Source organism: Macaca mulatta, chromosome 3 (genome assembly GCF_049350105.2).
Source record: "Macaca mulatta isolate MMU2019108-1 chromosome 3, T2T-MMU8v2.0, whole genome shotgun sequence".
NCBI classification, from domain to species: domain Eukaryota; kingdom Metazoa; phylum Chordata; class Mammalia; order Primates; family Cercopithecidae; genus Macaca; species Macaca mulatta.
In genome coordinates, this window is record NC_133408.1 from 84,409,347 (window position 1) to 84,437,325 (window position 27,979).

At 46.2% G+C, this 27,979-nt stretch overlaps 2 protein-coding genes across 16 annotated transcripts in view; one reads left to right on the forward strand and one right to left on the reverse strand.

The window, feature by feature from the left end:
- Window positions 1-27,975, reverse strand: UBE2D4 (ubiquitin conjugating enzyme E2 D4). 10 transcript variants are annotated; one of them, XM_015133663.3, is made up of 9 exons: window positions 27,917-27,975; window positions 15,271-15,334; window positions 10,817-10,947; window positions 10,597-10,628; window positions 10,423-10,500; window positions 4,688-4,793; window positions 2,848-2,941; window positions 870-911; window positions 1-464 (listed from the first exon to the last, which is right to left on the reverse strand). In XM_015133663.3, coding segments are annotated over exons 3-9 (429 nt in total). In that variant the 5' UTR covers window positions 10,818-10,947; window positions 15,271-15,334; window positions 27,917-27,975; the 3' UTR covers window positions 1-388. The 10 variants fall into 10 exon arrangements, with proteins under 10 accessions (XP_014989149.1, XP_028701679.1, XP_014989146.1 ...); XM_028845846.2 differs by lacking the exon at window positions 27,917-27,975 and adding an exon at window positions 27,479-27,600; XM_015133660.3 differs by lacking the exon at window positions 10,817-10,947.
- URGCP (upregulator of cell proliferation) overlaps window positions 27,309-27,979 on the forward strand; it is a 48,052-nt gene continuing 47,381 nt past the window's right edge. For 5 of the 6 annotated variants that reach the window (XM_077996837.1, XM_077996841.1, XM_077996834.1 and 2 more), the window contains exon 1: window positions 27,309-27,902. The gene's annotated coding sequence lies outside the window, so the exon portion shown is untranslated. The remainder of the gene's footprint in view (window positions 27,903-27,979) is intronic. The other variant, XM_077996839.1, reaches the window with a different exon arrangement.

A 27,979-nucleotide genomic window follows, 5' to 3' on the forward strand; every position in this document is an offset into this window, starting at 1 on the left:
TTTAGAGTTATGAGTGAATTGCATTTTTATTTACATTTAAGAGTCTCTCTCCCTCCTTGTGTTCTAGTCTGTGAATGGCTCACACCTGGACTTAGTGTAGGCTCCTAGTGGGAGGAGCGGGGAATAGTGAGAATTCTCATCAAATGGAGTAACATGACCCAAATCTCTAGAGGTTTCATAATTTTGCTCTTGCTTCTAAAAACACAGTCATCTCTTATGGGGTGTTATGTGCTTTGTATCCTGAAATTTTCCACTTGCTGCTTCTTGGTGTGAAGGGAGAAATGCCAGCATGTGGCACTGCAGGAGGAGACTGGTGGAAGCTGCAGGGCTAGGCCTTCACTTCCCAGTGACACTGTTCCCAATTCCCTCCAGGATGAGCTGAGACTCCTCAGGATGTGGTTCTGCAGCAGATGAGGTGTGAAGAAAGCCTGCTCTGACCTGGGCACCCAGGATGGCACTGAGTTCTAAAAGGCAAAGGGTATGTGGTGAGGGGCCAGGCTGAGGCCCTGGTGTGGTACCATCATGGGCAGCAGCACCATTTGAGGCCAGGTAGGAGAGACGTGCAGGGCCTGGCCCCCCAAGAGACCAACAGACAAACTGAGGCGGCAGAGAGAGAGATTCCAGTGTCATCAGGAAGACTGCAGATCATAACAACAATGGCTGCTGATTTGGCATCAAAGAGGTGGCACTGTCAAAGCCATAAATGCTGAAAATGGCACCAGCATGCTGCAGCTGGAGAGAGTGGGTGACCAACATTTGTTTGAAGAACAGATGACGCTCTTTGAGTGGCTCAGCCAACAGCCCAAAGTTTTAAGGGAAGACCTCTCTGCCAGCTTCAACGTCTCACGTAAAACCTCCGAGGCACTTACATAGCATATTTTTGTGTCCACTCTCTCGCTAGTCTGTTGTACCTGGAATAAAAAAGCAGAGGGAGTGACACCCTCACTTGAAATGGTCACTTCTCTTCAACGTGGTGCAGAGAACAGGACTGATGTGGGGAATGCTGCTACTGCTGCTGCTTGTCAAACATCTGGGGCTGATGGGTAAGTGGAATAAAGGCTTTCCCTGGAGCAGGAGCACATCAGACATGGCTGTAAACCCCCAGCTGGGTGAATCCCTCATTGTGTAAACCCAAAACTGTTGATTCTCCATAACTATCTGCTGTGGAAGATTTAATAATGCAAAGACTTCTTCCCTTTCTTTCACCTGTCCTACAATATGGATGCAGGGAGGACAGAGAAGAGACATACAAAGGTCAGTTTGTACTAGTTACAGGACGTTCAGCACACAAACTCCAGAACAAGGGCTTGGGAATCTGCCTACCGGAGTGTGCATCAGCACCATCCTCAGCAGCTGTTCCACCCCTCTGTGCCCTGGCTTTTTTGATTGCTTGCCATAGTGAGAGTACCTGCCTTGTGTGCTTGTGGGGAAGACTAGAGAAGTCTGTATGCAAAGCACGTGGAGCAGGCCGGGCATCCATTGAGGACTATGCAGGTGTGTGCACTTACTCTCATCATTGTAATAAGATTTGATGCTATGAGACTATAGATTAGAGAGATTTATAGTTACAAGAGGCACTGAAAAAAATCACTTTTGGTATGTCTAAAATATCTCGTAATAAGTGTTAAAATAAACACAAGTTAAACCCCAGTCAATTAAAAATGTTGATTGTTATTGAGAAAACTCCAGTGAGGGAAATAATAAGATCTATAAAGGTCTCAAGAAAAATATAATTTGAAAAAGCCATGTGGCTGAGTGTGGTGGCTCACACCTATAATCCCAGCACTTTGGGAAGCCTAGGTGGGCAGATTGCTTGAGCCCAGGAGTTCAAGACCAGCCTGGGCAACCTGTCTCTACAAAAAATTAGCCAGGTGTGGTGGCATACACCTGTAGTCCCAGCTACTCAGGAGGTTGAGGCAGGAGGATAGGTTGAGCCTGGGAGATCGAGGCTGCAGTAAGCTGTGATCACACCACTGCACTTCAGCCTGGGCAACAGAATGAGACCCTGTCTCAAAAACAAGGAAAAAACATACTCCATTCTAATCTCTTCAGACAGGAAAGAAGTAATGAGTAATGAACTGAAGAACTCACTCACTGAAGATGTCTTTTAAAAGGGCCAGCAATACCTTCTCTGAAGGTCCACAACTGAGATTCACACCACTCACAGGACTGCGACCCCTGCCACACCTGGGCCTCTCTCACAGTGCTGTCAGCACTCAGAGACTAACACTTGGTGATGACCCCTTGTGCCAGCCCTACCAACTATAGACACCCTCATGCTACAGTGCATGTGGTTGTGCCTGGCCTAGGGGGTCGGAATTTTACAATTCTGGTTCTATTAATTGGTGTTTAAACAGAGAGCTGGCAGTGAAGGTTTAACACACTGCTGACTTCTGAGCTGAGCCAGCGAACTGACCACAGCAGTTCAACCTCACCTTCGGTATAGCCAAGCAGACATCCCCTTGTCTTAGGCTATAAACCCTAGAATTTAAATCCAAATTTTTCTTGTTGTCAGATTCTTCTGAGTCTGTTCTTGGCTGACCACTGATTTTGCTAGCCTCGAGGGCAGGACTTGGCAATGTTTTCATATATAGTAGCAGCAGCTAATGAGTTATCCAGGAGGGTGAACTGCTTTTATCTCCCTCTCCCTTCTTAGACTCAAAAGACATGTTAGTGAGAAAGCCAGGAGTCCAAGCCCAGGGCACACCCACGGTGCACATGGCTCAGCATGGGCAGGAAAATGTCCACGGGAACCTGTAGCACAGAAGCACCAGCTCAGAGCATAGGTACCGCATGGAGCTGCCTGGGGCAGCCATGGCACAAAGGCAACCCAAAAAGGATGCATACTTCTCTCTGTCGGCCTTGTAGGTGTGGGCTATCTCTGGCACCAGAGGGTCATCGGGGTTGGGGTCGCAGAGCAGCGAGCAGATGGACAAGAGAACTGGGAAGAAAAGAAAAGGTTGGTCAGCTGTAGCCACGAGGCTGCTAGGTCACCCCTGGGTGAACCTCCCTGAACTTGCACTCTGTATTGACCAAGGAGATGTCTTCCCTTCAACAGCCCAATCTAAACTGCTTGATGTACCACTTGCTCTGTCCCATGTATCGTGTGGCCTCAGGCATGCCATGCTAGGATACTTCCCTCCTGGGTGCATCCTGGCTCTCATTCCCCTTCTCCATTGAAGCACCCCATCTTAGTCTCCAACTGCCCTCCCATCCTTGTCTGCACCCCATATCATGCACCTCTGGCATTTAGTCCCAGGAGTCCTGTTTACTGGTAAGGAAACAAGAATTCAGAGCACTCAAGTAACTTGTCCAAGGTCACAGATTTGGAACACCCAATAAATGGGTAAAAATGAGATTCTGGGCCAGGCATGGTGGTTAATGCCTGTAATCCCAGCACTTTGGGAGGCCGAGGCAGGCGGATCACCTGAGATCGGGAGTTCAAGACCAGCCTGACGAACATAGAGACACCCTGTCTCTACTAAAAAAATACAAAATTAGCCGGACATGGTGGTGCATGCCTGTAATCCCAGCTACTCGGAAGGCTGAGGCAGGAGAGTCTCTTGAGCCTGGGAGGCAGAGGTTGCAGTGAGCTGAGATTGCACCATTGCACTCCAGCCTGGGCAACAAGGGTGAAACTCAATCTCAAAAAATATAAAATAAAGAGATTCTGAACCAGGTCTGTCTAACTACAAAGCAGATGCATCCTCCTGTGTGCCAGCACCGTCTCTAGGACGTGCACTCAGTGTGGCTCTCAGCAACCCTGGGAGAAGGGAATCACCCACTAGGTGATTCCAAACAAACTGGATTCAGCGAGTCCATCAAAGTCCTGACCACAGTTCCCCACACATAAAGCTACAAATGACAGAGGCAGGTTTGCCTTTTTTAAGATACTTGGCTAGGCACGGTGGCTCACGCCTATAATCCCAGTGCTTTGGGAGGCCACAATAGGAGAACTGCTTGAGGTTAGGAGTTTGAGACTGGTCTGGGCAACAAAGTGAGATCCTGTCTCCTCTACAGAGAAATTTAAAAATTAGGCCAGGTTCTGTTTCTCTTGGGTTGATTTTTCACAATCCTACCCACGCTCCACCTGCCAGGATACTGCACTGTCTACATTCAGGCCTCTTGTGCACACACAGCCCATGTGCAGCCCATCTTAGTTCAGAAGGAATATCTGCATTTCTAAGCTCAGTTTAGACTGGTTTCTTCAACTTCAACCAGAGACATGTGCTTAATATCATTTATTTGGGAAGGGAGGATTTTTCCACCAACTTTGAGGTCCCCAGGGGCATGCCCTGTATCTTTTTTCAGGGCTGACTCACAGTTCGTTTTGTGCTTATTGGATGAATAAATGAGGGAACAGAGAAGGTAATTTAATATTTGCCTTTCTTATTTTTAGATAAAAAATATAAGTAGAATCAATATTTTCTTCTTGCACCCATGTGACAGTTTGAGCACCCCAGGGCAATGGACTGCTGAGAAGCGCCACGGCGTGGGGCACAAAGTTCTGCTGGTGCTGCCTCATAGGGATGTAAGGATGTCCACTTACAGGCACAGCAGTGGACAGGGCTAAGTGACCTGGGAAAGGTGACTGCTCTCTCTGAGCCTCCATTTTCACTCAGTCAGTGCTGGGGTAAAAACACGTGTAAGAGACAAGGCACACAGAGCATGCCATCGTCGTCTCTACCTTTTGACACAGTCAACGCTGGAGACCACTGAGACCGCAGGATATCAAGGCAGATGCTGCCATTGCTGTTGATATTAGGGTGATAAATTTTGGTTGTGAAAGCAACCTGCAAAGACAAGAGATCCCAAATCAGACAAACCACAGGGACGTCTGGGAAAAGAACCAAGTAAAGCAGGAGCAGCCACTGCTGGGCTGTACCTGGAGTGTGCTGCATATCTGGCCCCACAGTGCAGGCTGAGCCAGACACCCACTCCCAAACTCTAATGGGATATGGAAGTGAGTGATCACCCAGAAGTTCCCTGACCCATTCCCTGCTGGATTCTCATTCTGAACATAGGGGGATTGACACCGTCTCCCTGAAAACAGTATGTCCTGAGGAGTAACAAGAGTGGCAGAAAGGACTCAAAAGCCCAGAAGTTTTATGCAAAAAGCAGTGATGTTTTGTTGATGTATCAGCAGAAAAGCCCAGGCCCAAAGACTTCATGACTAAAACACCAAAAGCGATGGCAACAAAAGCCAAAATAGACAAATGGGATCTAATGAAACTAAAGAGCTTCTGCACAGCAAAAGAAACTACCATCAGAGTGAACAGGCAATCAACAGAATGGGAGAAAAATTCTGCAATCTACCCATCTGACAAAGGGCTAATATCCAGAATCTACAAAGAACTTAAACACATTTATAAGAAAAAAATCAACCCCATCAAAAAGTGGGCAAAGGATATGAACAGACACTTCTCAAAAGAAGACATTTATGCAGCCAACAGACATATAAAAAATGCTCATTGTCACTGGTCATCAGAGAAATGCAAATCAAAACCACAATGAGATACCATCTCATGGCAGTTAGAATGGCAATCATTAAAAAGTCAGGAAACAACAGATGCTGAAGAGGATGTGGAAAAATGGAAATGCTTTTACACTGTTGGTGGGAGTGTAAATTAGTTCAACCATTGTGGAAGACAGTGTGGCGATTCCTCAAGGTATTCCTCTAGTTCTAGAAATGGCATTTCTAGAACTAAAAATACCATTTGATTCAGTAGTGATCCCATTACTGTGTATATCTACTATAAAGACACATGCACACGTATGTTTATTGCGGCACTATCACAATAGCAAAGACTTGGAACCAACCCAAATGTCCATCAATGATAGACTGGATTAAGAAAATGTGGCATGGCCGGGCGCGGTGGCTCAAGCCTGTAATCCCAGCACTTTGGGAGGCCGAGACGGGCGGATCACAAGGTCAGGAGATCGAGACCATCCTGGCTAACACAGTGAAACCCCGTCTCTACTAAAAATACAAAAAAAACTTAGCCGGGCGAGGTGGCAGGCGCCTGTAGTCCCAGCTACTCGGGAGGCTGAGGCAGGAGAATGGCGTGAACCCGGGAGGCGGAGCTTGCAGTGAGCTGAGATCCGGCCACTGCACTCCAGCCTGGGTGACAGAGCGAGACTCCGTCTCAAAAAAAAAAAAAAAAAAAAAGAAAATGTGGCACATATACACCATGGAATACTATGCATCCATAAAAAAGGATGAGTTTGTGTCCTTTGCAGGGACAGGGATGAAGCCGGAAACCATCATTCTCAGCAAACTATCACAAGGACAGAAAATCAAACACTGCATGTTCTCACTCATAGGTGGGAATTGAACAATGAGAACACATGGACACAGGGCGAAGAACATCACATACCAGGGCCTGTTGGGGGGTGGGAGGCTGGGGGAGGGATAGCATTAGGAGAAATACCTAATGTAAATGATAAGTTGATGGTTGCAGCAAACCAACATGGCACATGTATACTCTATGTAACAAACCTGCACGTTGTGCACGTGTACCCTAGAACTTAAAGTATAATAATAATAACAAATAAAAGCTCAGGCCATGGACCCTCTGCCAGGCCACAAACCCTCCCCACCTTTCTATTTCACCCTTTGTAAGACCACCCCCTTCTCAGAATTTAGTCCTAAAATACCCTTGTGCACTTCAAATATGTAAGGATACCCACTGTAACAAAAGATGTGAAACCTAAATGTCTTCAGATTGATTACTGGTTAAATTAATGTTATAAATAAGCAACAGAATATTACACAACTGTTTAAAAAGAATGAGGTGAATTTTTAAAACATGAATGTGATCATATGGAACAATTTCCAAGACATATTGCTATGGGAAAAGCAAGATGCAGATTCATGGAAACGCCTGTTCCATTCATGGGAGAAACAAGGAAGCACAAACAAGTGCTTATCCAGGTGGAGATTACTCCTGAAAGAGAAATGAAATGACAAGTAAGACTCAGTGCCTTGTGGGAAAAAAAAGGCGGGGGGCCGGGCATGGTTAGAGAGACAAAGTTGAAAGAAGGTCCTATTTTCTACTGTATACTCTCCTACATTTGACTTTTTTTTTCTGTTTTTGTTTTTGTTTTTGTTTTAAACCACAGCCACACACTACTTCTTCAAATGACCTTGGACCTCAGAGCCTTCACTATAAATAGGTACATGGTACCTCTCCCAGGGATGTTGTGGGACCCATGGAAAGTCTGCTCTCTGTGATGTGCAAGGTGTTCTGAGTCAGGTGCAGCTTCCACTGCTACAGGAGCCTAAGAATCTGCCTCACCTACACTCCCTCTGGGTGAGCAGTGACCTCAACGCAGGGGCTGGGGCAAAGGAACATAAGGATTTTGCCGGCTGGGCGTGATGGCTCACACCTGTAATCCTAGCACTTTGGGAGGTCGAGGTGGGTGGATCACAAGGTCAGGAGTTCGAGACCAGCCTGGCCAATATGGAGAAACCTCATCTCTACCTAAAAATACAAAAAAATTAGCCAGGTGTGGTGGCACATGCCTGTAATCCCAGCTACTTGGGAAGCTGAGGCAGGAGAATAGCTTGAATCCGGGAGGCAGAGGTTGCAGTGAGCTGAGATTGCACCACTGCACACCACCCTGCGTCACAGAGCAAGACGCCATCTCGAAAAAAAACAAAAAAAAGGATTTTGCCTCCTTCGCTAGCTCTGAGAACTCACTGGTACTTCTTAGGCTAGATGGAGATGCACAAACATCCTTTATATAATTATCTACCATTTTTTGCATGTTTGATATAGTTTTTAATATTTTTTAAACTTACTTTGGAATATGAGAAGAGAGTTATGTGCATGTGAGCTCGAATATCTATTACCATATAATTTTTCCCAGAAAGGGTCAAACTTCAAAATCATCTCAGATATTAAGTATCTGCCTCAATATCTCCAATAAAGACCATGCAATCTTGCCAGATTCCTCCTATTGTCAGAAAATTTGTGCCAAAACATAAATCCAGTTGCTCCTGTTCCCTGTAGAAGGAGGTTTTTGAAAGACAGAAGCACTTTCTTCCCTCATAGAATGTCACTGTCACCTTTTAGCTCACATCTCTCCTTGCTAAAATAATCCCAACTCACCCACAGAGCTTACTTCTTAGTCTTTTAATAATAACCACTGTTGGCTGGGCGCAGTGGCTCACACCTGTAATCCCAGCACTTTGAGAGACCAAGGCGGACGGATCACCTGAGGTCAGGAGTTCAAGACCATTCTGCCCAACATGGCAAAACCCCATCTCTACTAACAACACAAAAAATTAGCCAGGCATGGTGGCGGGTGCCTGTAATCCCAGCTACTTGGGAGGCTGAGGCAGGAGAATCACTTGAACCCGAGAGGAGGAGCTTGCAGTGAGCCGAGATCATGCTACTGCACTCTATCCTGGGTGACAAGAGAAAAACTGTCTCAAAAAATAATAATAATAATTTAGAAATAATAATAATCACTGTTTCTCCTTTGTCCTTGGGCAATTAGGTACCCTGAAAATGCCCAACAGACATTCAGGACTACATCCATATCTGTTTAAGGAAAATCCTCAGCTGCTCACACAGTAATGAAAGAGATAAGCTAGAAAATTACTACTTGATAGACACTGCCACAGTCTCTCCAGAGGGTAAGGGAGAAGGGGTGGATCAGAGCACCGTGAAGCATGTTTATGATTTTTCAACCAAACCCCCTTGAACAGCAGTTGTACTCTAATGTGGCAAAGCTATTTTAGCATCTGTCATTGCCCTGCGCAGCACACCCCACTCCCTTGCCAAAAGTTTAAAAGGTCTCTGGGATCCTAAGCATATTTAACCAGGATTTAAAATGCTCAGGCACCACGTAGCCTCTGGTGGTGATGTCTGGACAGAGCTGCAGCTGGCGAGCACAGAAGTGGCTTCTTCACACTGACTCAGATAAACAACACGCAAAACAGCAGCTAAGCCTCTGACTCAAACTGAGTCATCAAGGCCAAGTCAAGGTAGTAAGACACAGCAATGTCACAACCCCTCGGCTAAGGTGTCTGATGCAGATGCAGGACTTTTGAGTAAGTCTTGCCAAAATGCACAACCTGGCCAGGCGTGGTGGCTCACACTTGGAATCCCAGCACTTTGGGAGGTGGAAGCAAGTGGATCACCAGAGGCCAGGAGTTCGAGACCAGCCTGGCCAACATTGTGAAACCCTGTCTCTACTAAAAATAATACAAAAATTAGCCACGTGTGATGGCAAGTACCTGTAGTCCCAGCTACTCAGGAGGCTGAGGCAGGAGAATCGCTTGAACCCAGCCTCCTCCACAAGGCAGCAGAGTGATCGTTTTGGTGTGGCAATCCCCACAATGGCGTGCAGACCCTACTCCTGGGGCCATCCGTACCTCTCTGGCCTCCTTCCCAACTCCTCACACGCTCACTCCCCTGGGGCAGTTTCCTGGGGACCCGTCTGCCCCCTTGCTGAGCTTCTGCAGTTCCCCCTTCTCAGGGCTATCTCCCCACCACCCCAGCTCCTGCTGCCAACCACTGCTTGTGCTCCTCCCCAGTGCTGACAGTGCTGACTGGCTCACACGCTAAATGCCCTGCCTCCTCCACAGGACTGTGAGCCTCAGAGCAGGCTCAGCTACCCATGCAGAGCCCAGGTAAGAAGGAGTATGAGGTGCAAGGGTCCAGGGGATGAGACGACCTGCAGTGCATAATACATGCTAGGGCAGGGTGGTTGAGGCAGCTCCCTGGGCTTCTCCTTCCCTCTGGTGGCACTGCTCTCTAAAACTCCACTGATGGGATGGTGTGTGCATAAAGGGCAAAGGAGGTTTGCTATTCTTTTAACTTAATAAAGGAAAGTGAAGGTGTGACTCACCAGTCCTAAACCAGGGTGTGTCCACCTTGGCACTATTGACACTTGGGGCTGATCATTCTCTGTCACGGGAAGGGAGGCTGTTCTAGGCACTGTAGGGAATCCCTGGGATACCCTGGCCTTTGCCCACTAGATACCAGCAGTACCCCCTCACCACAGTTTTGATAACCCAAAATATCCCAAGATGTTGCCCAAATGTCCCTGGGGCAATAGCAAAATCACCCCAGCAGAGAACCCCTGTCCTAACTCTAAGGGACTGCAGAGAAGGGAGCCAGAGCCTGGAGACATGACCAGACTCAGCTACAGTCACAAGGAAAAGCATTCAAACTGTGGCCTCAGTAAGGAGGCCAGCACCAGCTCACCCCACTGACCCTTGGTCACAACAGGTGCTAATTCCCAAAGTCCAGTGGTTAAAGTCCTGGGAGGCTGTCACCACAGGGTGGAGCGGTGGGCCCTCAGAGAAGCCCCATGTACAGCTCTTTTTACCTATACCTGACTTGAAGGGCCCCTCGTCACATGCTGTCCTTCATTCAAACATCAGGGGAGTTGTGAGGGGCACCTCACCTTTGGGGGCTTGAACGGGTAATCCGTAGGAAAGTGGATGGTCAGGAAGAAAACACCTCCTTGGTAAGGACTGTCATTCTGGAATGATGAGACACAGGAAGAGATCAGTGCATGTGCTAAGCCCAAAGTGCAAGAAGCAAAACTGGAGTGGTGTGCTCAGCAGCTACTACCTACCGGGCCCATGATGGTGGCCTGCCAGTGGAACACTACAAGACAAAAGAGAGATGGGCATGTAAGAGACCCCCCAAGAAACATGTCTATTCTACTGAAAATGCACTGCTAAATTACAGGGCACTGTCCACACGAGATGCACTCACTTCTGACACCAACTGCAAGACTGGGGTTCCCCAAACCACCCAAGATGCGGTAACTGCCTAGGACTCCCAGAGCTCACTGAAAGCGGGTGTGCTCAAGATTGCCGGTTATCCCAGGGAAACAGCATAAGTTAACATCAGGAGGGTCCAAACGCAGAGCTTCCATTCTTCTCTCTCCGTGGAGTCGGGATGTGTTACTCTCCTGGCATTGCTGTACGGCAACACACACAGAGTACCCAATCAGGGATGCTCACTGGAGCCTCCGTATTTAGAATTCTTATTGGGGCTCTACCCTGAGAGCATGACTGACTGATGTGAATGCCCATAGGGCTGATCTCAGGCTCCAGTCTCTGGCTCCTCCAGGCATGATCCAAGTCCCCACCTTATTTTTTTATTTTTTTGAGATGGTCTCACTTTGCCACCCAGGCTGGTGGGCAGTGGCATGATTATAGCTCACTGCAGTCTCAAACTCCTAAGTTCAAGCTATCCTGCCTCAACCTCCTGAGGAGCTGGGACAACAGGTATGTGCCACCACATCTGGCTAATTTTTTTACTTTTTTCATTTTTGTAGAGATGGGGTCTTGCTATGTTGCCCGCGCTAGGCTCTCACCTTAAATCACATGGTTGGTCTACTTGGTGTGGCCATTCCTCACCCTAAATCACACTGTTGGTGTGCATCAAAGCTTCCAGCCAAACAAAGACATTCCTATCAGGTATGATATCTTAGAGATCGCCCCCTACGTGTTAAGGATGATGGCCAGATCTTTTGGGGACAAGATTAAATTCTTTTTTTTTTTTTTTTTTTTTTTTTGAGACGGAGTCTCGCTCTGTCGCCCAGGCTGGAGTGCAGTGGCCGGATATCAGCTCACTGCAAGCTCCGCCTCCCGGGTTTACACCATTCTCCTGCCTCAGCCTCCCGAGTAGCTGGGACTACAGGCGCCCGCCACCTCGCCCGGCTAGTTTTGTTTTTGTATTTTTTAGTGGAGACTGGGTTTCACCATGTTAGCCAGGATGGTCTCGATCTCCTGACCTCGTGATCCGCCCGTCTCGGCCTCCCAAAGTGCTGGGATTACAGGCTTGAGCCACCGCGCCCGGCCAAGATTAAATTCTTTATGTTGCTGTTGTTTTGTAGAGATGGGGTTTCACCATGTTGCCCAGGCTGGGCTCAAGAAATCTGCTAGCCTCAGCCTCCCAAAGTGCTGGGATTACAGACGTGAGACACTGTGCTTAGCCAAGATTAAATTCTTTACTACACAAATGCCAGTGACTACAATTCAGTCAGTTCTTTGCACAGAATTGAAGCCTTGGCTAGCTTTCAGCCATTTTCCTTACTGCTCTGTATAAACCCTTCTATTCCTTGGTTCTTACCCTGATTTATTCTGAAGCCCTCTTCAAAGAGTCTCTCTCAGGAGCCAACTGCCCATGGCCCTGGAGCCTCACGGGTGCTGCCTCCATCTGAGTCCTCTCCTGCCCACCCCCTGGGCAGTGCCCTGTGCTCTGGGCACTCAGTAACAAGGTCATGATGAACCCCTCTCATGCTTCCCTTCCAGGTTGCTACCATTTGGCAGGAGTTTAGAGCCTCTTCTTGCTGCACATCACACCCTACACCCTTTCCAGCATCTCAGGTGACTTTCACCGCTCTACCCATTCCCAGAACAGCTCCTGTGTTTCAGCAAGGCTAGCCTAGTGTGGCCCAAACACTCACATTCAAGGTTCCCAAGTCATACAAATGGTCCCAGGGATATTGACTCTAGGGCCTTTGTGGAAAATGCCTACTCACCCACAGGAATGGGTTGCTGGGATCATCTGAAGGGCCTGTTATTCTCAAGAGAATTCTGTCTCATATGGATTCATAGTGGATATGGAATTAGCCCAAAGTTTCAGACCTGGTCCTGTCCTGGGCTTCCTGTCACCTGTTTAAGTATCCCACAGGCTCTACCCAACAGGAGGCCCAGGAAAGCACCAAGGTTTGGGGTGGGAGCACAAGTGCAGGGACTAAAGCAGAAGTTTCCTAAGCCCTAGAGGTGTTCAAAAGTAGTCAGGGTGGCCCATGAGCGCTTTTCAATATTTCGAAGAAATGGTGCTGAACAGAACCCCTTTACCTATAATAAGGCTGCCTGAGTTAATGAAAATATCACTTTTTTTTTTTTTTTGCTTTGACTGTTTTTATTCCAATTCATGCTAATCATTAGTTGAAAGTAGATATATCTTTGCCTAATGTTAATGTGAATGGAATTCTTTATTAAATAAAAGTGTTTTTGATAATATATTTCAGAACAGGTTAGAATCCTCTGGTCTTGTTCACTTTAACTCTGAGGGCTGCTGGGACACTAAGCAGGGCTTGAGGGCAGAGTCAGAAGAGAAGGCCCCAAAAGCAAGAGGACGAGAAAAGATATAGAGGAGGGATGCTGGAAATGGCTGTGAGCCCACGAGGCGGGTGTGAAATGGCCCCAAGGCTAGCTTCCACCCACTGAGCTCTGACTGTGGTGGCTGGCCTTGACGCTAGCCTCTCTTAGCCTGGGCTCTGGTGCAAGGTAAGTCTGAGCTGAGCTGAGCATCAAGGAGCTGCCTCTAGACAGCTAAGGCTAAACAAGAACTAGTTCAAGTTTACAGCAACCCCAGTTTAATCTGATATTATCTTAAGTGACAGGTAAGAGGGGAAGCATGCTATAGAGACCTGGGTGCTTGTGAGGACAACATGAGGTAATCGCTGATTAGTGAGAAGCAAAGTGATGAGCAGGTACCAGGAGACAGTGGAGCAGAGTCGTTCTTGTTCCACTCTGCATAGGCAGCTGGGAAACATTTCTGCTCTGTTCCAAAAACGAGATTTAAACTCCCACGTAAAGACTTTAGAGTCCTCCATTTTCAGTGGCTCCATCTGCCTACCCCTGGCTCCTCTAAGCTCAGTCCCCTCCCAGGACATGCAGGCACACATATGTTGGCATGCCCTCTTTTTTTCCAGCTTTGTGAAATTTCTTTTTGTTTTATTGTAGTAAAAAATATATAATAAAATATGCAATTTAAACAACTGTTAAGTGTACAATTCTGTGGCATCGTATGCCTTCATGATGCTGTAGAACCATCCCCCCATCCATTTCTAAAACTTTCCATCACCCCCAACAAATTCTGTACCCATGAAACAATATTTCTCCCATTTTCCCTCCCGTCAGCCTCAGGTAATCTCTCATCTACCACCTGTCTCTATGCATTTGCCTAATCTAGATATTTCATGTAAGTGGAATCATATATTCATTATTTTCTTTCTGGCTTATTTCACTTCGCAGGTTTTCATGTTGTAATGTATATCAGAACCATATTTTGTTTATCTATTTTCCACTGATGGGTACTTGGGTTGTTACCAGCTTCTGAAAATCATGAATAATGGTGCTGTGAACATTGGTATACACATTCTGTCTCAGTCTGTTTTTGATTCTTTGGTATATGTACCTCTGACACCACTCTCCTTGAACACATAGTATCTCCCCTCCCCACCTACTTTCCTGTGGCTGCAGTTACTGAAGCCTCACAGGGAAGGATTGGTGTTCCAGAGCCCAAGAAGCCCGCAAAGTGGAGGCAAGGTGAGTGGGCAGAGGACAGACCTGGAAACCCTAGTGCTGGGCAGCTCAGCCTCGGCTACCACCTGTGAGGGACGGCAGAGGCCTGGAATAGGTAGTGCTGCTTCTCCCTCTCTCTCCCGAGAAGCTGCCCAGAACTGCTCCTTCAGTCTCCCCCAGGGAAGAGTGGAAGTGGTAGAAAATAATAGGGATTGCCCTTCCCCTTGGCAGAGGCAAGTGGCCACTGCCCTACCCTGCCCTGCCCCTCCTCGGCTGTCCTGCTCTGCTCCCAGGAGCTGCAGCAGCACCAGGTCCTCTAGACCAACTCCAACAATATTTACACCAGCACCCAAGTTTGACTTGGCCAAGGGCACTTTCCAGCAGCCGATGTGACTCCTCAGGCCAAGCTGGCTTTCTCTTGCGCCAGAAGAGGGAAGCGGTGACTATGGGACATGAGAGGCAATGCAGGTTCTACTTTGAGTATAACCTGACCAGCCAAGCTGCTGTGAACTCATGGCCTAGACCTCAAATGAAAAAGCCATTCACAAGCAAATGAAGGGAAAATAACTGACTGGTTTTCTTAAATACTGCTTGGCTGATAATTTGGCTGTTTGGTTTTGTTTGTTTGTTTGTTTGTTTGTTTTTTAGATGGAGTCTGTTGCCCAGGCTGGAGTGCAGTGGCACGATCTCGGCTCACTGTAACCTCTGCCTCCCGGGTTCAAGCGATTCTCCTGCCTCAGCCTCCCAAGTAGCTAGGATTACAGGCGCATGCCAGCATGCCCAGCTAATTTTTGTACTTTTAGTAGAGACAGGGTTTTGCCATGTTAGCCAATCTAGTTTCAAACTCCTGACCTTAGGTAATCCACCCACCTTGGCTTCCCAAAGTGCTAGGATTACAGGCATGAGCCACCACACCCGGCCTAAATTTGGGGATCTTAATTACAACCCTCCTACAACCTGAAGCCCCCCAAAATACTTACAGTCATCACCCACAGGTCCCGCGGAACACTGGGCAGGAGGATCCCTCTGCAAGTCGGTTAATTCCTAGAACATGAGATAGTGGGTCAGAGTGGCTGTATGTTGGGGATTCTGCCTTTACACACCAATCTTGGTAGCTGGAAGGAATTCTCCTGGTGGGAGGAGGCTCCTAGGCCTCAGGAGTGGGTTAGAGACAAGGTGGGTCACAGGAGTCTACTCCCTGCTGTAAAGATACCAGAGAAGTAGGTATGATCATTTCCATTTTATACATTAGGAAATTGAATTGTAAAGAGATGAAGTTACCTACTCAAGGTACACAGCTGGAAGAGGGCAGGCAAGAAGTCAGTCACACGTAGCTCTGCCTTACCTCCAAGCCTAGCCTCCCACCTCCTCAGGTAGAAGACATCCCTAGGCCCCCAGGTGCTGAGGATATGGAAGGAAAGCAGACCAGAAGAGAGTTCTGGGAGAAGGATAGGTGCCAGGTTTTACTACTAGGCTAATGAATTAATGTATGGAAGCAGTTAGCACCAAGGAAGCGCTCATCTCTCTACTGTGCCTCCCCAACCACCATCCCAATCACCCCAGTCACCACTGGTTATGTGGTAAGTCCTAGGGCTCTGAATGTGGAGACTTTGGCACTTGAGCCAAAGTCTAACACTGCACCAGTGGGGATCGGGGATTATACCACAACTAGATTCCCTTTATGGGAAACCATCTCTGAATTAAGCCAAACACTGTCCTATCTACACAAACTCTCCTGATTTGACCATATGTCTCTGGACACGCTGATCATTTCAGTAACCACCTCTGGCCATCCTGCATTTATCCCCTTCACTTCAAATTTAATCAGCCAAGATGGAAGTATTAACATCACAGAAGCCAACAAATGCTACAAATCAGGGCCATGTTTTCTCCCCGAGGGTTGATCTTTAAACATCTACCAGTATACCACTGGCCAATTCTAATAGTATCTAATATATCTGAACCCATTTCCTCATAAGTAAAATGAATTATACTTGGAAAGCACTCAGGAAGCAGCATTAGGAGTGGTCAAAAAAGAATTTAACTTGGGAACAACTGAGGTCATGCAAGGGGACCGAGGACAGGCTCAGAAATGCAAGCGCTACAGAAATCTCTGTGGAACAGTTCCTTTTTGCTTACCTCTCTGCTATGTGCCCCTCAGCACCTCCACTATCATGGTGCAGGGGAATTGTTTACATTCATTGCGATACTGCATGGATAAATGAGCTCTATGATAGAACTGTTAAGGCAAATCCTGAAGAGGTTACATGAAGAGCCAGGGGCAGGAAAAGCCAGCAGTACAGACCAATTCCCTCTACCTCACAAGGTTTTCCCACACCTCTATGCTTTTGCACTGCCAGTATGCAGAATCCATGGCCCCTTTAGAGGTGTGATCAACAGTTACACCCACACTTAATGATCCCTGAAAGGCCGTGTGTGGATCCCCATTGATAGACTCCAACCAGCACCCAGGAGTTTTGAATGCTAACTGGCATTTCAAGGAAGAATGGTGTGACTTGAAAGAAACTAGTCCACTCACACATCGAATTCCTGTGTTCACCTCACAGGGTTAGAAGACTCAGGTCTGAGTCCGAGCTCCATCACTGAGGAAATCACTTTCACCTCTTTGGGCCTCAGTATAATTATCTGTTAAGCTGTAATCAACTTGCCTGCCAACTTGCCGGCACTATTGTATGGCTACAAATTTTGCATGTAAGTTTTTAATGTATATAATGTAAGCAAGAGCAACTAGTAAATATCATGACAATAGTGGTATAGAGAATGCCACAATTAGTATTATAAAAAGGGAGAGGAATAAGTAGAATATATATATATTTCTAGAAGAATACTTCGACACTGGTTGCCCCTCCAGGAGGGGAATTGGATGGCTAGGGACAGTCTTGGGTGGGAGACTTTTCCCTGTATATCCTTTGCACCTTTTGAACCATAGGAATTTATTATCAAATCATTAAATGTATAAATATTTTATTTATTGTAAAGGATTAAGTAGGTTAAGTTTATATAGTAATTACTATTACAAGTAACAATGATAAAAGTTGAGAAGTTCCAAAAAAGAGAAAGTAAGTTAAAGTATTGAATATTAGTAGAGAAGAGTTAAGCAAACCATGCTACACACCCAGTTATTTCTTAACTGTGTTCCATCAACTCCAAGACTCCATCCTTTGTAAGACACAATTTTACTTTACATACAATTGGGGGGGGGGCGGGGGCGGGGAACATGCTGGCAAATAAGCTAACACCAAATGCTTTCTTTGCACATAAACTTTAATTTTACTTAAAAATTACTTTTATTAGACTGTGTACAGTGGTTCACACCTGTAATCCCAGCACTTTGGGAGGCTGAGGTAGGCAGATCACTTGAGGTCAGGAGCTCGAGACCAGCTTGGCCAACACTGTGAAACCTTGTCTCTACTAAAAATACAAAACTTAGCTGGGCATGGTGGCACGTGGCTATAACCAGCTATTCAGGAGGCTGAGGCACAAGAATCGCTTTACAGGGTGATGCCATGGGCAGGGCGGAGTGTCTGGGGTCTTTTGAGAGCCTCCAATCCCCAACAGTTTTGCAGAACACTGATATCTATGGACTCTAAAATGGACTTCATTTAAAGAAACCCACAGACCATTAATGGACAAAAACATGAATCAATATGTATTGTGGCATTCCAATCCTAGCACTGTGGAAGAGCATTAAGTACAATGTTTTTGAAGACCATGGCCTATCATCATTATGCATTCAAGATCTGAGTGTGAATAACCTCATCAAGACTTAGATCTTCTTCAAAAGCTTCAAGTCTCATTTGCATTAAAGCTCTCCATTGAACCCTCTCACAAAAGTACAAGCTTAAAGTGAGTAAAATCCATTAATACATTCCATTTGATATCCCTTCTTCTGACTTCTCTTCAATTTCCTTGGCCTCTGGGGCTTTTTATATTGCTTATGTTCCTTTAGAGCCAAAGTGACAGTGCTTTCCAAAAAAAGTGTGTTCTGTGGCCATAAGTTTACACTGATAGAGAAGTATAAATTTAGCATGATGAATTTAGAATTAGGTCTTTTATGGTATTCTGTAAAAAGCTGAATTAACAATAAGAAAATGAGGATGAAGCAGTAAAAATATTTTGGGTTAGATTATACTCTCAGAAGCTATGTGGTTTAGAGAAAAGGGCCTCCAACCTAAAAGTTAATAGTTACTATTTTGTCTCTGCCTTGTACTAGGTATATGGTAACCGAGAAAGTCACTTAACCTCTCTGAATCTTAACTTCATTATCTATAAAGTGTAGCTGATATTTTCCCCTCCCTACCTCACAGGGTCCTTGTGAGGAACAAGTGAAACAATGTACAAAAAGAAATATAAAATGTATAGTACAGACAAAGGGTCCTGTTACATAGTTGCAAATCATTCCCTCAGATCTTGGGCCTAGGAAGGTAGGGGATTTAAGCTCATTGAAAGCATGTACCATGTCCAGGCTGGATACATGGTAACAAGGCTATGTTACATTTTTTTTTCTCTGAGTTGAGTACCTAAAATACCACATGGGCTAATTCTAAGAAGGAGCACCAATATCTATTTTCCTATAATTATAGCTTAGCATTGTTAATGCTCTAGAGCAGTTATGCATTGTAACATATTAGTGATTTGTGAAATATTTTTACTAAAACGTGACCAGCATTTTTCTTTAAATGAAAGAATGTAGAACATTTCACAATGCATCCCACATGATAAAGAGCAAAATAAATTTTTTTAGTTATATGTACATATGTGTGTGTGAGAATGTGTGTGTACTTGGTCATTAAATAAAAAGTATTTTTTCTTCCTGTGGGGGGGGGGAAAAAAAGAATTGCTTTAGCCCCGGAAGGCTGAGGTTGCAGTGAGCCGAGATTGCTCCTGTGTGACACAGTGAGACTCTGTTTCAAAAAATTAAAAAATTAAAATTACTCTTATCAAAAGAATTCTTTTAGGCTTAGACATAGCTTTGTGTGTTTCTTTTTAAGTATCATTCATGCATCCAAAAAAAAAAAAAAAGGAAAAACAAGTGAAATAAATACTGGTTTGTTCAGGTATTCCCAAAGTTTCTTCCCATTCAGAGCCCAACACTGAGTCATTGATGTCTACACAATATCATCCTCTGTGTCTTCTAAAACAATGGTAATGTGGCAATTCTTAGAGTCCTCTACTACTGTTTCTGGAGTTTTCTTTCAAGACATCAATACTTATTCTGCAAAGGCCCATGATACACAATCTATTTGCACGTATTCCAGCCAAAAAAAAAAAAAAAATGACCCAGCCTTACCAAGTTGAGGGTAGGTGGTACCTTCCTTTCTCGGGCTATGAAGAGTTTGGTTGCTCGACATAGAATTAGGAAATTCCAGTCCTTCCTCCAACAACAAATATTTGCTTCACTAGTATGAAATTTACTCTTCACTGTCCTGTTTCTGTGCCTGTGTTCATGAAAGCTTTTCTTTTCAGTGCTAAATCACACTATCTTTTTGAAAATATTTTTAAAACAATTGAACTCAACAAATACAGTACCAGCAATGCACTTACCTCATAATGAACTGCCATGATCCAGTTTACTCATACAGATAGTGACAACTAAGTGAAGGTAACCGGCTGACAGCTATTGTAAGAAGCATCCCAATTTTAGAGATGTGAACATTTGAAAAAATATTCATCTTGAAGTAGATGAATACAGCATTATCTTACTTCCAAGTTCTCTTTATTTATTTTTATTTTTATTTTTTATTTTTTTGAGACCGGGTCTCACTCTGTTGCCCAGGCTGGAGTGCACTGGCACCATCTCGGCTCACTGCAACCTCTGCCTACCAGGTTCAAGTGTTTCACCCTCCAGAGTAGCTGGGATTGATTACAGGTACGCATCACCATGCCCGGCTAATTTTTGTATTTGTAGTAGAGATGAGTTTCACCATGCTGGCCAGGCTGGTCTTGAACTCCTGACCTCAAGCAATCCTCCTGCCTCAGCCTCCCAAAGTGTTGGGATTACAGGTGTGAGCCACCACACCCAGCCCCAAGTTTCTTTAAAGAGTAATTACTATCTTTATAATCAGAAGTTAAACTTTTTTTTGAGAAACTAAACCAAGTATTATGCAGCCACTGAAAATTCGTTTTTAAAGACTACAGAACAACAGGAGAAAATGTCATGATACAACATTAAAGGAAAAGGGCAAGAAAAAAGCAGAGTATAAAATTTGATGTACTACATGATGACAACAATCTGAAACATATACACATCAAAGGCACTGAAAAAAATCCACAAAAATGTGAACCACAATTATATGAATGGGTAGAGAATATATATACATATATATTTCTAGAAGACTACTTTAACATTTGTTGCCCCCAGGAGGGGAACTGCATGGCACACATTCCAGCAAGAAAAAAAATGACCCACTTTAGATGACTAGAGACGACTTTTTTAAAAACTGAATTTTGGGAGTATTTTCCAAATTTTCTTTAATTTTCTTTCTTTCTTTTTTTTTTTGGGGACAGGCAGGATTTTGCTCTGTCACACAGGCTGGAGTGCAGTGGCACCATCTCGGTTCAATGCAACCTCCATCTCCTGGGTTCAAGCGATTCTTATGCCTCAGTCTCCCGAGTAGCTGGGATTACACGCACATACCACTATGCCCGACTAATGTTTGTATATTTAGGAGAGACAGGGTTTTGCCATGTTGGCCAGGCTTGTCTTAAACTCCTGGCCTCAACTGATCCATCAGCCTCAGCCTCCCAAAGTGCTGAGATTACAGGCATGAGCCACCCTGCTCAGCCAGGTATTTTCCAAATTTTCTTTAAAGTACATGTATTGCAAAGTATATGTGTTAAATATGTATTGATATAATAGTTTGGATCTGTGTTCCCACCCAAAACTCTTGTCAAATGGTAATCTCCAATGTTGAGGGTGAGGCCTGGGGGCAAGTGATTGGTTTAGTATCATCCACTTGGTATTATCCTCTTCTCACAAGATCTGATTGTTTAAAAGTGTGTCATGGGCCGGGCGCAGTGGTTCACACCTGTAATCCCAGCACTTTGGGAGCCCAAGGTGGGCAGATCACAAGGTCAGGAGATCAAGACCATCCTGGCTAACATGGTGAAACCCCATCTCTACTAAGAATACAAAAAATTAGCCAGGCGTGGTGGCAGGCGCCTGTAGTCCCAGCTATTAGGGGAGGCTGAGGCCAGAGAATGGCGTGAACCCAGGAGGCGGGGCTTGCAGTGAGCCAAGGTCACACCACTGCACTCCAGCCTGGGCGGCAGAGCAAGACTCTGTCTCAAAAAAAAAAAAAAAAAAAAAAAAAAAAAATGTGTCATGGCCGGTCATGGTGGCTCATGCTTGTAATCCCAGCACTTCAGGAGGCCCAAGTGGGTGGATCGCTTGAGCTCAGGAGTTCAAGACCAGCCTGGGCAACATGGCAAAACCCCGTCTCTACTAAAAAGACAAAAAAAAGTAGTCAGGTGTGGTGGCACACACTATAATTCCAGTTACTCCAGAGGCTGAGACATGAGAATCACTTGAACCAGAGACATGCGAATCACTTGAGCCAGGGAGACAGCGGCTGCAGTGAGCAGAAATTGCACCACTACACTCCAGCCTGGGTGACAGAGACCCTGTCTCAAAAATAAATAAATAAATAAATAAAAGTGTGGAGAATCTCCCCTTGTTTTCTCTCTTGCTCCTATTCTGCCCATGTAACATGCCTGCTCTGCTCCCTGTTTGCCTTCTACCGTGAGTGTAAGTGTCCCCTCCTCTGAGGCAGAGCAGACACTAGTGCCATGCTTCTTATACAGCCTGTGGAACTGTGAGCCAATTAAAACTCTTTTCTTTCTAAATTATCTCATCTCAGGTTTTTTTTTTTTTTTTTTTTTGACATAGGGTCTCACTCTGTCACCCAGGTTGGAGTGCAGGGGCATGATATTGGCTCACTGCAACCTCCACTTCCCAGGCTCAAGCAATCCTTCCACCTCAGTCACCTGAGTAGCTGGGAACATAGGCACACACTACCAACTATGTCTGTCTAACTTTTTGTACTTTTGGTAGAGCTGGGGTTTTGCCATGTTGCCCAGGCTGGTCTTGAACTCCTGAGCTCAGGCCATTCACCTGCCTTAGCCTCCCAAAGTGCTAGGATTATAGGCATGAGCCACCTCATCCGGCCTTCAGCTTCTTTCTTTCTTTCTTTCTTTCTTTTTTTGAGACAGAGTCTTACTCTATTGCCCAGGCTGGAGTGCAGTGGCATGATCTCAGCTCACTGCAACCTCTGCCTCCCGGGTTCAAGCAATTCTCCTGCCTCAGCCTCCCACGTAGCCAGGATTATAGGCGCCTGCCACCACACCCAGCTAATTTTTGTATTTTTAGTAGATATGGGGTTTCACCATGTTGACCAGGACCTGACCTCAGATGAGCTGTCTGCCTTGGCCTCCCAAAATGCTGGGATTACGGACATGAGCCACTGTGTCCAGCCAGGTATTTCCTAATAGCAATGTAAGAATGGACTAATACACATATCAAAGAGAAAAAAAAAAAAAAAAAATTAAAAAATTGAACTGGCCGGGCGCGGTGGCTCAAGCCTGTAATCCCAGCACTTTGGGAGGCCGAGGCGGGCGGATCACAAGGTCAGGAGATCGAGACCACAGTGAAACCCCGTCTCTACTAAAAATACAAAAAATTAGCCGGGCGCGGTGGTGGGCGCCTGTAGTCCCAGCTACTCAGGAGGCTGAGGCAGGAGAATGGCGGGAACCCGGGAGGCGGAGCTTGCAGTGAGCCGAGATCGCACCACTGCACTCCAGCCTGGGCAACAGCGTGAGACTCCGTCTCAAAAAAAAAAAAAAAAAAAATTGAACTGCTGTCACATACAACCCTGTCATACCTGCAATCCTAGCACTTTGGGAGGCTGAGGTGGGAGGATTGCATGAGCCTAGGAGTTTGAAACCAGCCTTGGCAACGTGGTGAAATCCGCTCTCTACAAAAATCTTAAAATTAGCCAGATGTGGTGGCAGGCACCTGTAGTCCCAGCTACTGGGAAAGCTAAGTGGGAGGACTGCTTGAACCCAGGAGGTCAAGGCTACAGTGAGCTATGATTAAGCCACTGCACTCCAGCCTGGGTAACAGAGCAAGACCCTGTCTCAAAAACTAACTAACTAACTAACTAAACTAGCTAAATAAATAAAAAGTGCATCTAAAAACATTCAATTTGAAACATTCATTTGAAAACATATTTTTAAAGGGTTGAAGTTGGTTAGAAAGAGCTGTGGATTGGAAACTTAAAGGGGCAGCTAGTAGACACCACACACCTGGCTCAGGCTCGCATATTGCTGGCTACCTGCTCAGCACCCATCCGCCTTCCTCCTTTCCGAAGGACTCCTGTTCTGAAGGACTCCTGGTCAACTCACTCTCAGCTCCAGGTCTAAGGGTAACCAGACTCCTTGCCACTCATTGGTTTAGGAATGAGCATGAGACATAATTCATAACAAGGCAAAGGAAAAAAAAAAACATCTGCTGGGCTTTCTGAGAACATTCTCATCAGTTCTTCTGGAAGCAATTGTCTCTATTACTCCCAGATGTCCAGCAGGTTGTGTGTCCCAGAGCCATTCAGCCCAGAGTGACACAGAAACAGACCAGGAGAGGGGGACTGAGTTGCTCCCAAGGTCCTGCCACAGGACCTCCAATTCCATGCACAAGGGCAGCTCAGCTTCTGTCACTTGCAGCTAAGACATCCTAACTAGTGGTGGCCCAATGGTGCTATCTCACCACTGCAGGCTTGACACACTTTTAAAGTTATATTTCCTACAGTTCTGTTATTTTCCCCAGGACTTGCAGGGCAAATTATGTGCATGTGAAAACGTAGGGTCTCTAGTTCAATAATTATTAAGAATTTCCTGATGGTGACAGCAGAGCATAAAACCAAAGGCAGAGCCCATCCAAGCCTGGGGCCCTGTGAGACTGAATGCATCACACACACATGAAGCCAGTCCTGACCTTGATTCTTATTTTGTTTTTGTTTTAAGACAGGGTCTCACTCTGGTTGCCCAGGCTGGAGTGCAGTGGTGAGGCTCACTACAGTCTTGACCTCCCAGGCTCAGGTGATTCTCCCACCTTAGCCTCCTGAGTAGCTGGGATTACAGATGTGTGTCACTGCGCTCAGCTAATTTTTTTTTTTTTAATTTACTTTTTTTTTTTTAGACGGAGTCTCGCTCTGTCACCCAGGCTGGAGTGCAGTGGTGCAATCTCAGCTCACTGCAACCTCCACCCTCCGGGTTCAAGCAATTCTCCTGCCTCAGCCTCTGGAGTAGTTGGGGTTACAGGCGTGCACCACCACGCCTGGCTAATTTTTTTGTATTTTTATTACAGAGGGGTTTCAGTACATAGGTCAGGCTGGTCTCAAACTCCTGACCTTAAATGATCCACCCATCTTGGTCTTCCAAAGTGCTGTGATTACAGGCATGAGCCACCTCGCCTGGCCATTTTTTAATTTTTAGTGGAGATGGAATTTTGCTGTGTTGCCCAGTTGGTCTCAAACTCCTGGACTCAAGCAATCCACCCGCCTTGGCCTCCCAGAGTGCTGGGATATAGGTATGGGCCACTGCACCCAGCCTGTCCTTGATTCTTATCAAGGAAAAGTTCTCCCTGGCCTTATGACTTCAGTTACCTTGGATCTATAGTTGACATTTCATGCTCAAGGTCCAAACTTGTTTTTCCAAACCCTTCCTTTTATAAATCTTATCAGCCTATACATTTGAATATGTAGGCTCAAACCTTTACTCCTTAATCTCTCCTACCCTCCTCCCTGCCTTCAAAACTTCTGATTCCCCATCCTAGATAATAACACCACCATCTACTAAGTGACCCATTTTGTACACCTCCTTGTTTCACTTTCACCACGTCCTCTCCTCAAGTCCTGTCAATTCCACTTCTGTGATGTGGTCCAGGCACTGCTTTGTGACCCATTTTGTACACCTCCTTGTTTCACTTTCACCACATCCTCTCCTCAAGTCCTGTCAATTCCACTTCTGTAATGTGGTCCAGGCACTGCTTTGGCCTAGCATCCATTCCATGGTCATTAATTTGGGCAAAGCCTCTGCTGAATCTTCACAACAGCCTCTAGTCTCCCTCTGTCCCACTTTAGGCCACACTGCCGCCAGAAGGATCTTTTTATAACACAGATCTCAGCACGTCATTCACCTGCTTCAAAGTCCTAGGATGACAGATGACCCCTTTCAGAGAATAACTCATCAAAATTATCTCTCTTTTGGACAGCTATTTAAAAAGAAGAGTCATACTCTCAGAGATCCTGTTATTCCACCTCTGGCAATCAAACCCAGTAATGTGAATTAAGGAAAAGGCTCACTGTACAATGATGGTTGATCTGGTTTGGATATTTGTCCCCTCCAAATCTCATGCTGAAATGTGATCGCCAGTGTTGGAGGCGGGGCCTGGTGGGAGGTGTCTGGGTCATGGGGGCAGATTCCTCATGAATGGCTTGGTAGCCCCCCAACAATAATCTGTGAGTGCTCACTCTATTAGTTCATGCGAGATCTGGGTGTTTAAAAGAGCTGGCATCTCTCTCGCTCCCTTTCTTACCAGGTGACACGCCTGCTTCTCCTTTGCTTTCCGCCATGATTGTAAGCTTCCTGAGGCCTCACTAGAAGCAGATGCTGGCACTATGCTTCTTGTACAGCCTGCAGAACTGAGAGCCAAATAAACCTCTTTTCTTTATTAATTACTCAGCCTCAGATATTCCTTTATAGCAAACAAAACAGCCTAATACAAAGTTCATAACAGCAAATAGTGAAGAATTTTGAACAACAGCAGCTAACTCATATTGAGTGCTTGGTATACAGCAAGCATGTGCTAAACACATTTCATAGCATTTAATTCTCGAAACAACTCTGTAAACATGTAGGACTGGGAGGCTAGGAATGATTAAGTGCCTTACCCAAGGTCCCACTATAAGTGACCTCACATTCTCTAACCCAGGTCTGACACCCAAGTTCATACTTTTACCTACTACAGTTTTACCTACTACAGGTAATGACTAAATAAGTCACTAGTCATGTACTTGTGGAAAGTTAATGTTAAAAATTAGTTACAGAACTGGACATGGTGTCTCACGTTGTAATCCCACCACTTTAGGAGGTGGAGGCAAGAGGATCGCTTAAGCCCAGGAGTATGAGACCAGCCTGGGCAACATAGTGAGACACTGTCTCTACAAAAAATAAACAATTGGCTGGGCATGGTGGCATGTAGTCCCCGCTACCCAGGAAGCTTAGGAGGGAGGATCACTTGAACCCGGACGGTTGAGGCTGCAGTGAGCCATGATTGTGCCACTGTACTCCAGCCTGGGCGACAGAGCAAGACTGTCTCAAAAAAAAAAAAAAGTTATAAATACTACTTCACAACATGCTTACATTTACTATTATGTGAATAAGTGGAATACAAAATGCAGGATAATTGTTTTAAATATAGAAAAAACTGAACATAGGTATGCTAAAATGTTAACAAATAGTAAAGTGATAGGATTAGAAATACTTCTTTCTTCTACTGTTGTGCATTTTCCAAATCCTAGTGAATGCATTAAACCTTCATGGACTCCCTCTTACCTACAGGATAAAAATCAGTTATTTCAGCACTGCCCCTAAGGACCACCCGAGTCCACACCATCTGCCCTTCAGCTTCTCCCCTATCCTGTCAGTCCTCCAGGCCTCGTGGTCTCCCCATTGCCGGGAAAGCCTTTTTCCCTCTTCCCCACCTGCCGAGTTCCTACTCATCGCTTAGGACCCAGCTTCATCCTGGATACCCTTCTGGATACCCTTCTGGATACCCATCCAGCCCTTCTGGATACCCTAGAGGAGCAAGCTTGCCTTACTCCGGGGACCCAGCAACCCGCTGTCCAGGAGCCTGCAGGTGGCCCCACGGCGCCCCGCCAGCGTGACGCAGCCCACGTGGTCACGGCCCGGCCCCGCCCCGCGCTCGCGCAATCCCCTTCTCAGGCTGCGTTAGCTTTTCAGGCTGCGCGGGTGGCTGTTCGGCCACCTTCCTAGGCAGGTGTATCCGCGACTTGCGGAGCCTTTGTCACCTTTCACTTCACGGCAGCGGCGCCCCGCCCACACCTCGACGCTTCGGACACCCAAAGAGTCGGAGGGTGGGAAAGTGCGTACCTTCTGGATCCGCTTTAGCGCCATCCTACCCCGCTGCCGGGGACCCGGGCGGCCCGGCCAGGGCTGCCTGAGGCGGCCCGCTGCCGGGTCAGCCGCCACCGAGCTGCACGCCGGGAGCCGCCGCCTGCGCTTGCGCGCGCGGGGAACTGTGGGGCCGTCGTCGCCGCGTGCAGAGCGTCCTGGCGCGGCCGAGGGGAAGCCGCGGGGCTGCCCCGGTTACGCTGGCCACCCGCACCCGGTCCTGTGGCTTCGACCACTGGTCAGCAAGGCCCCGGAGAGGCCAGCGAAGAGGAGGGGCTCGTTGGCTTTACCAGACGCGCGGAGCACCCTCAAGGTGCCAAACGCTCGCTTGCTCCCTGTTCCTACATCCTGGGCGTCTTCTCAGGCTGTCATATAACTCCTGAGAATAGTGGTTCTTAACTCTGTAAGTATACATACCCTTGTACGCCTTATGGCTGGATGCGTTACAGCCATTTCCATGTAGATGTCTGTGCATATGTG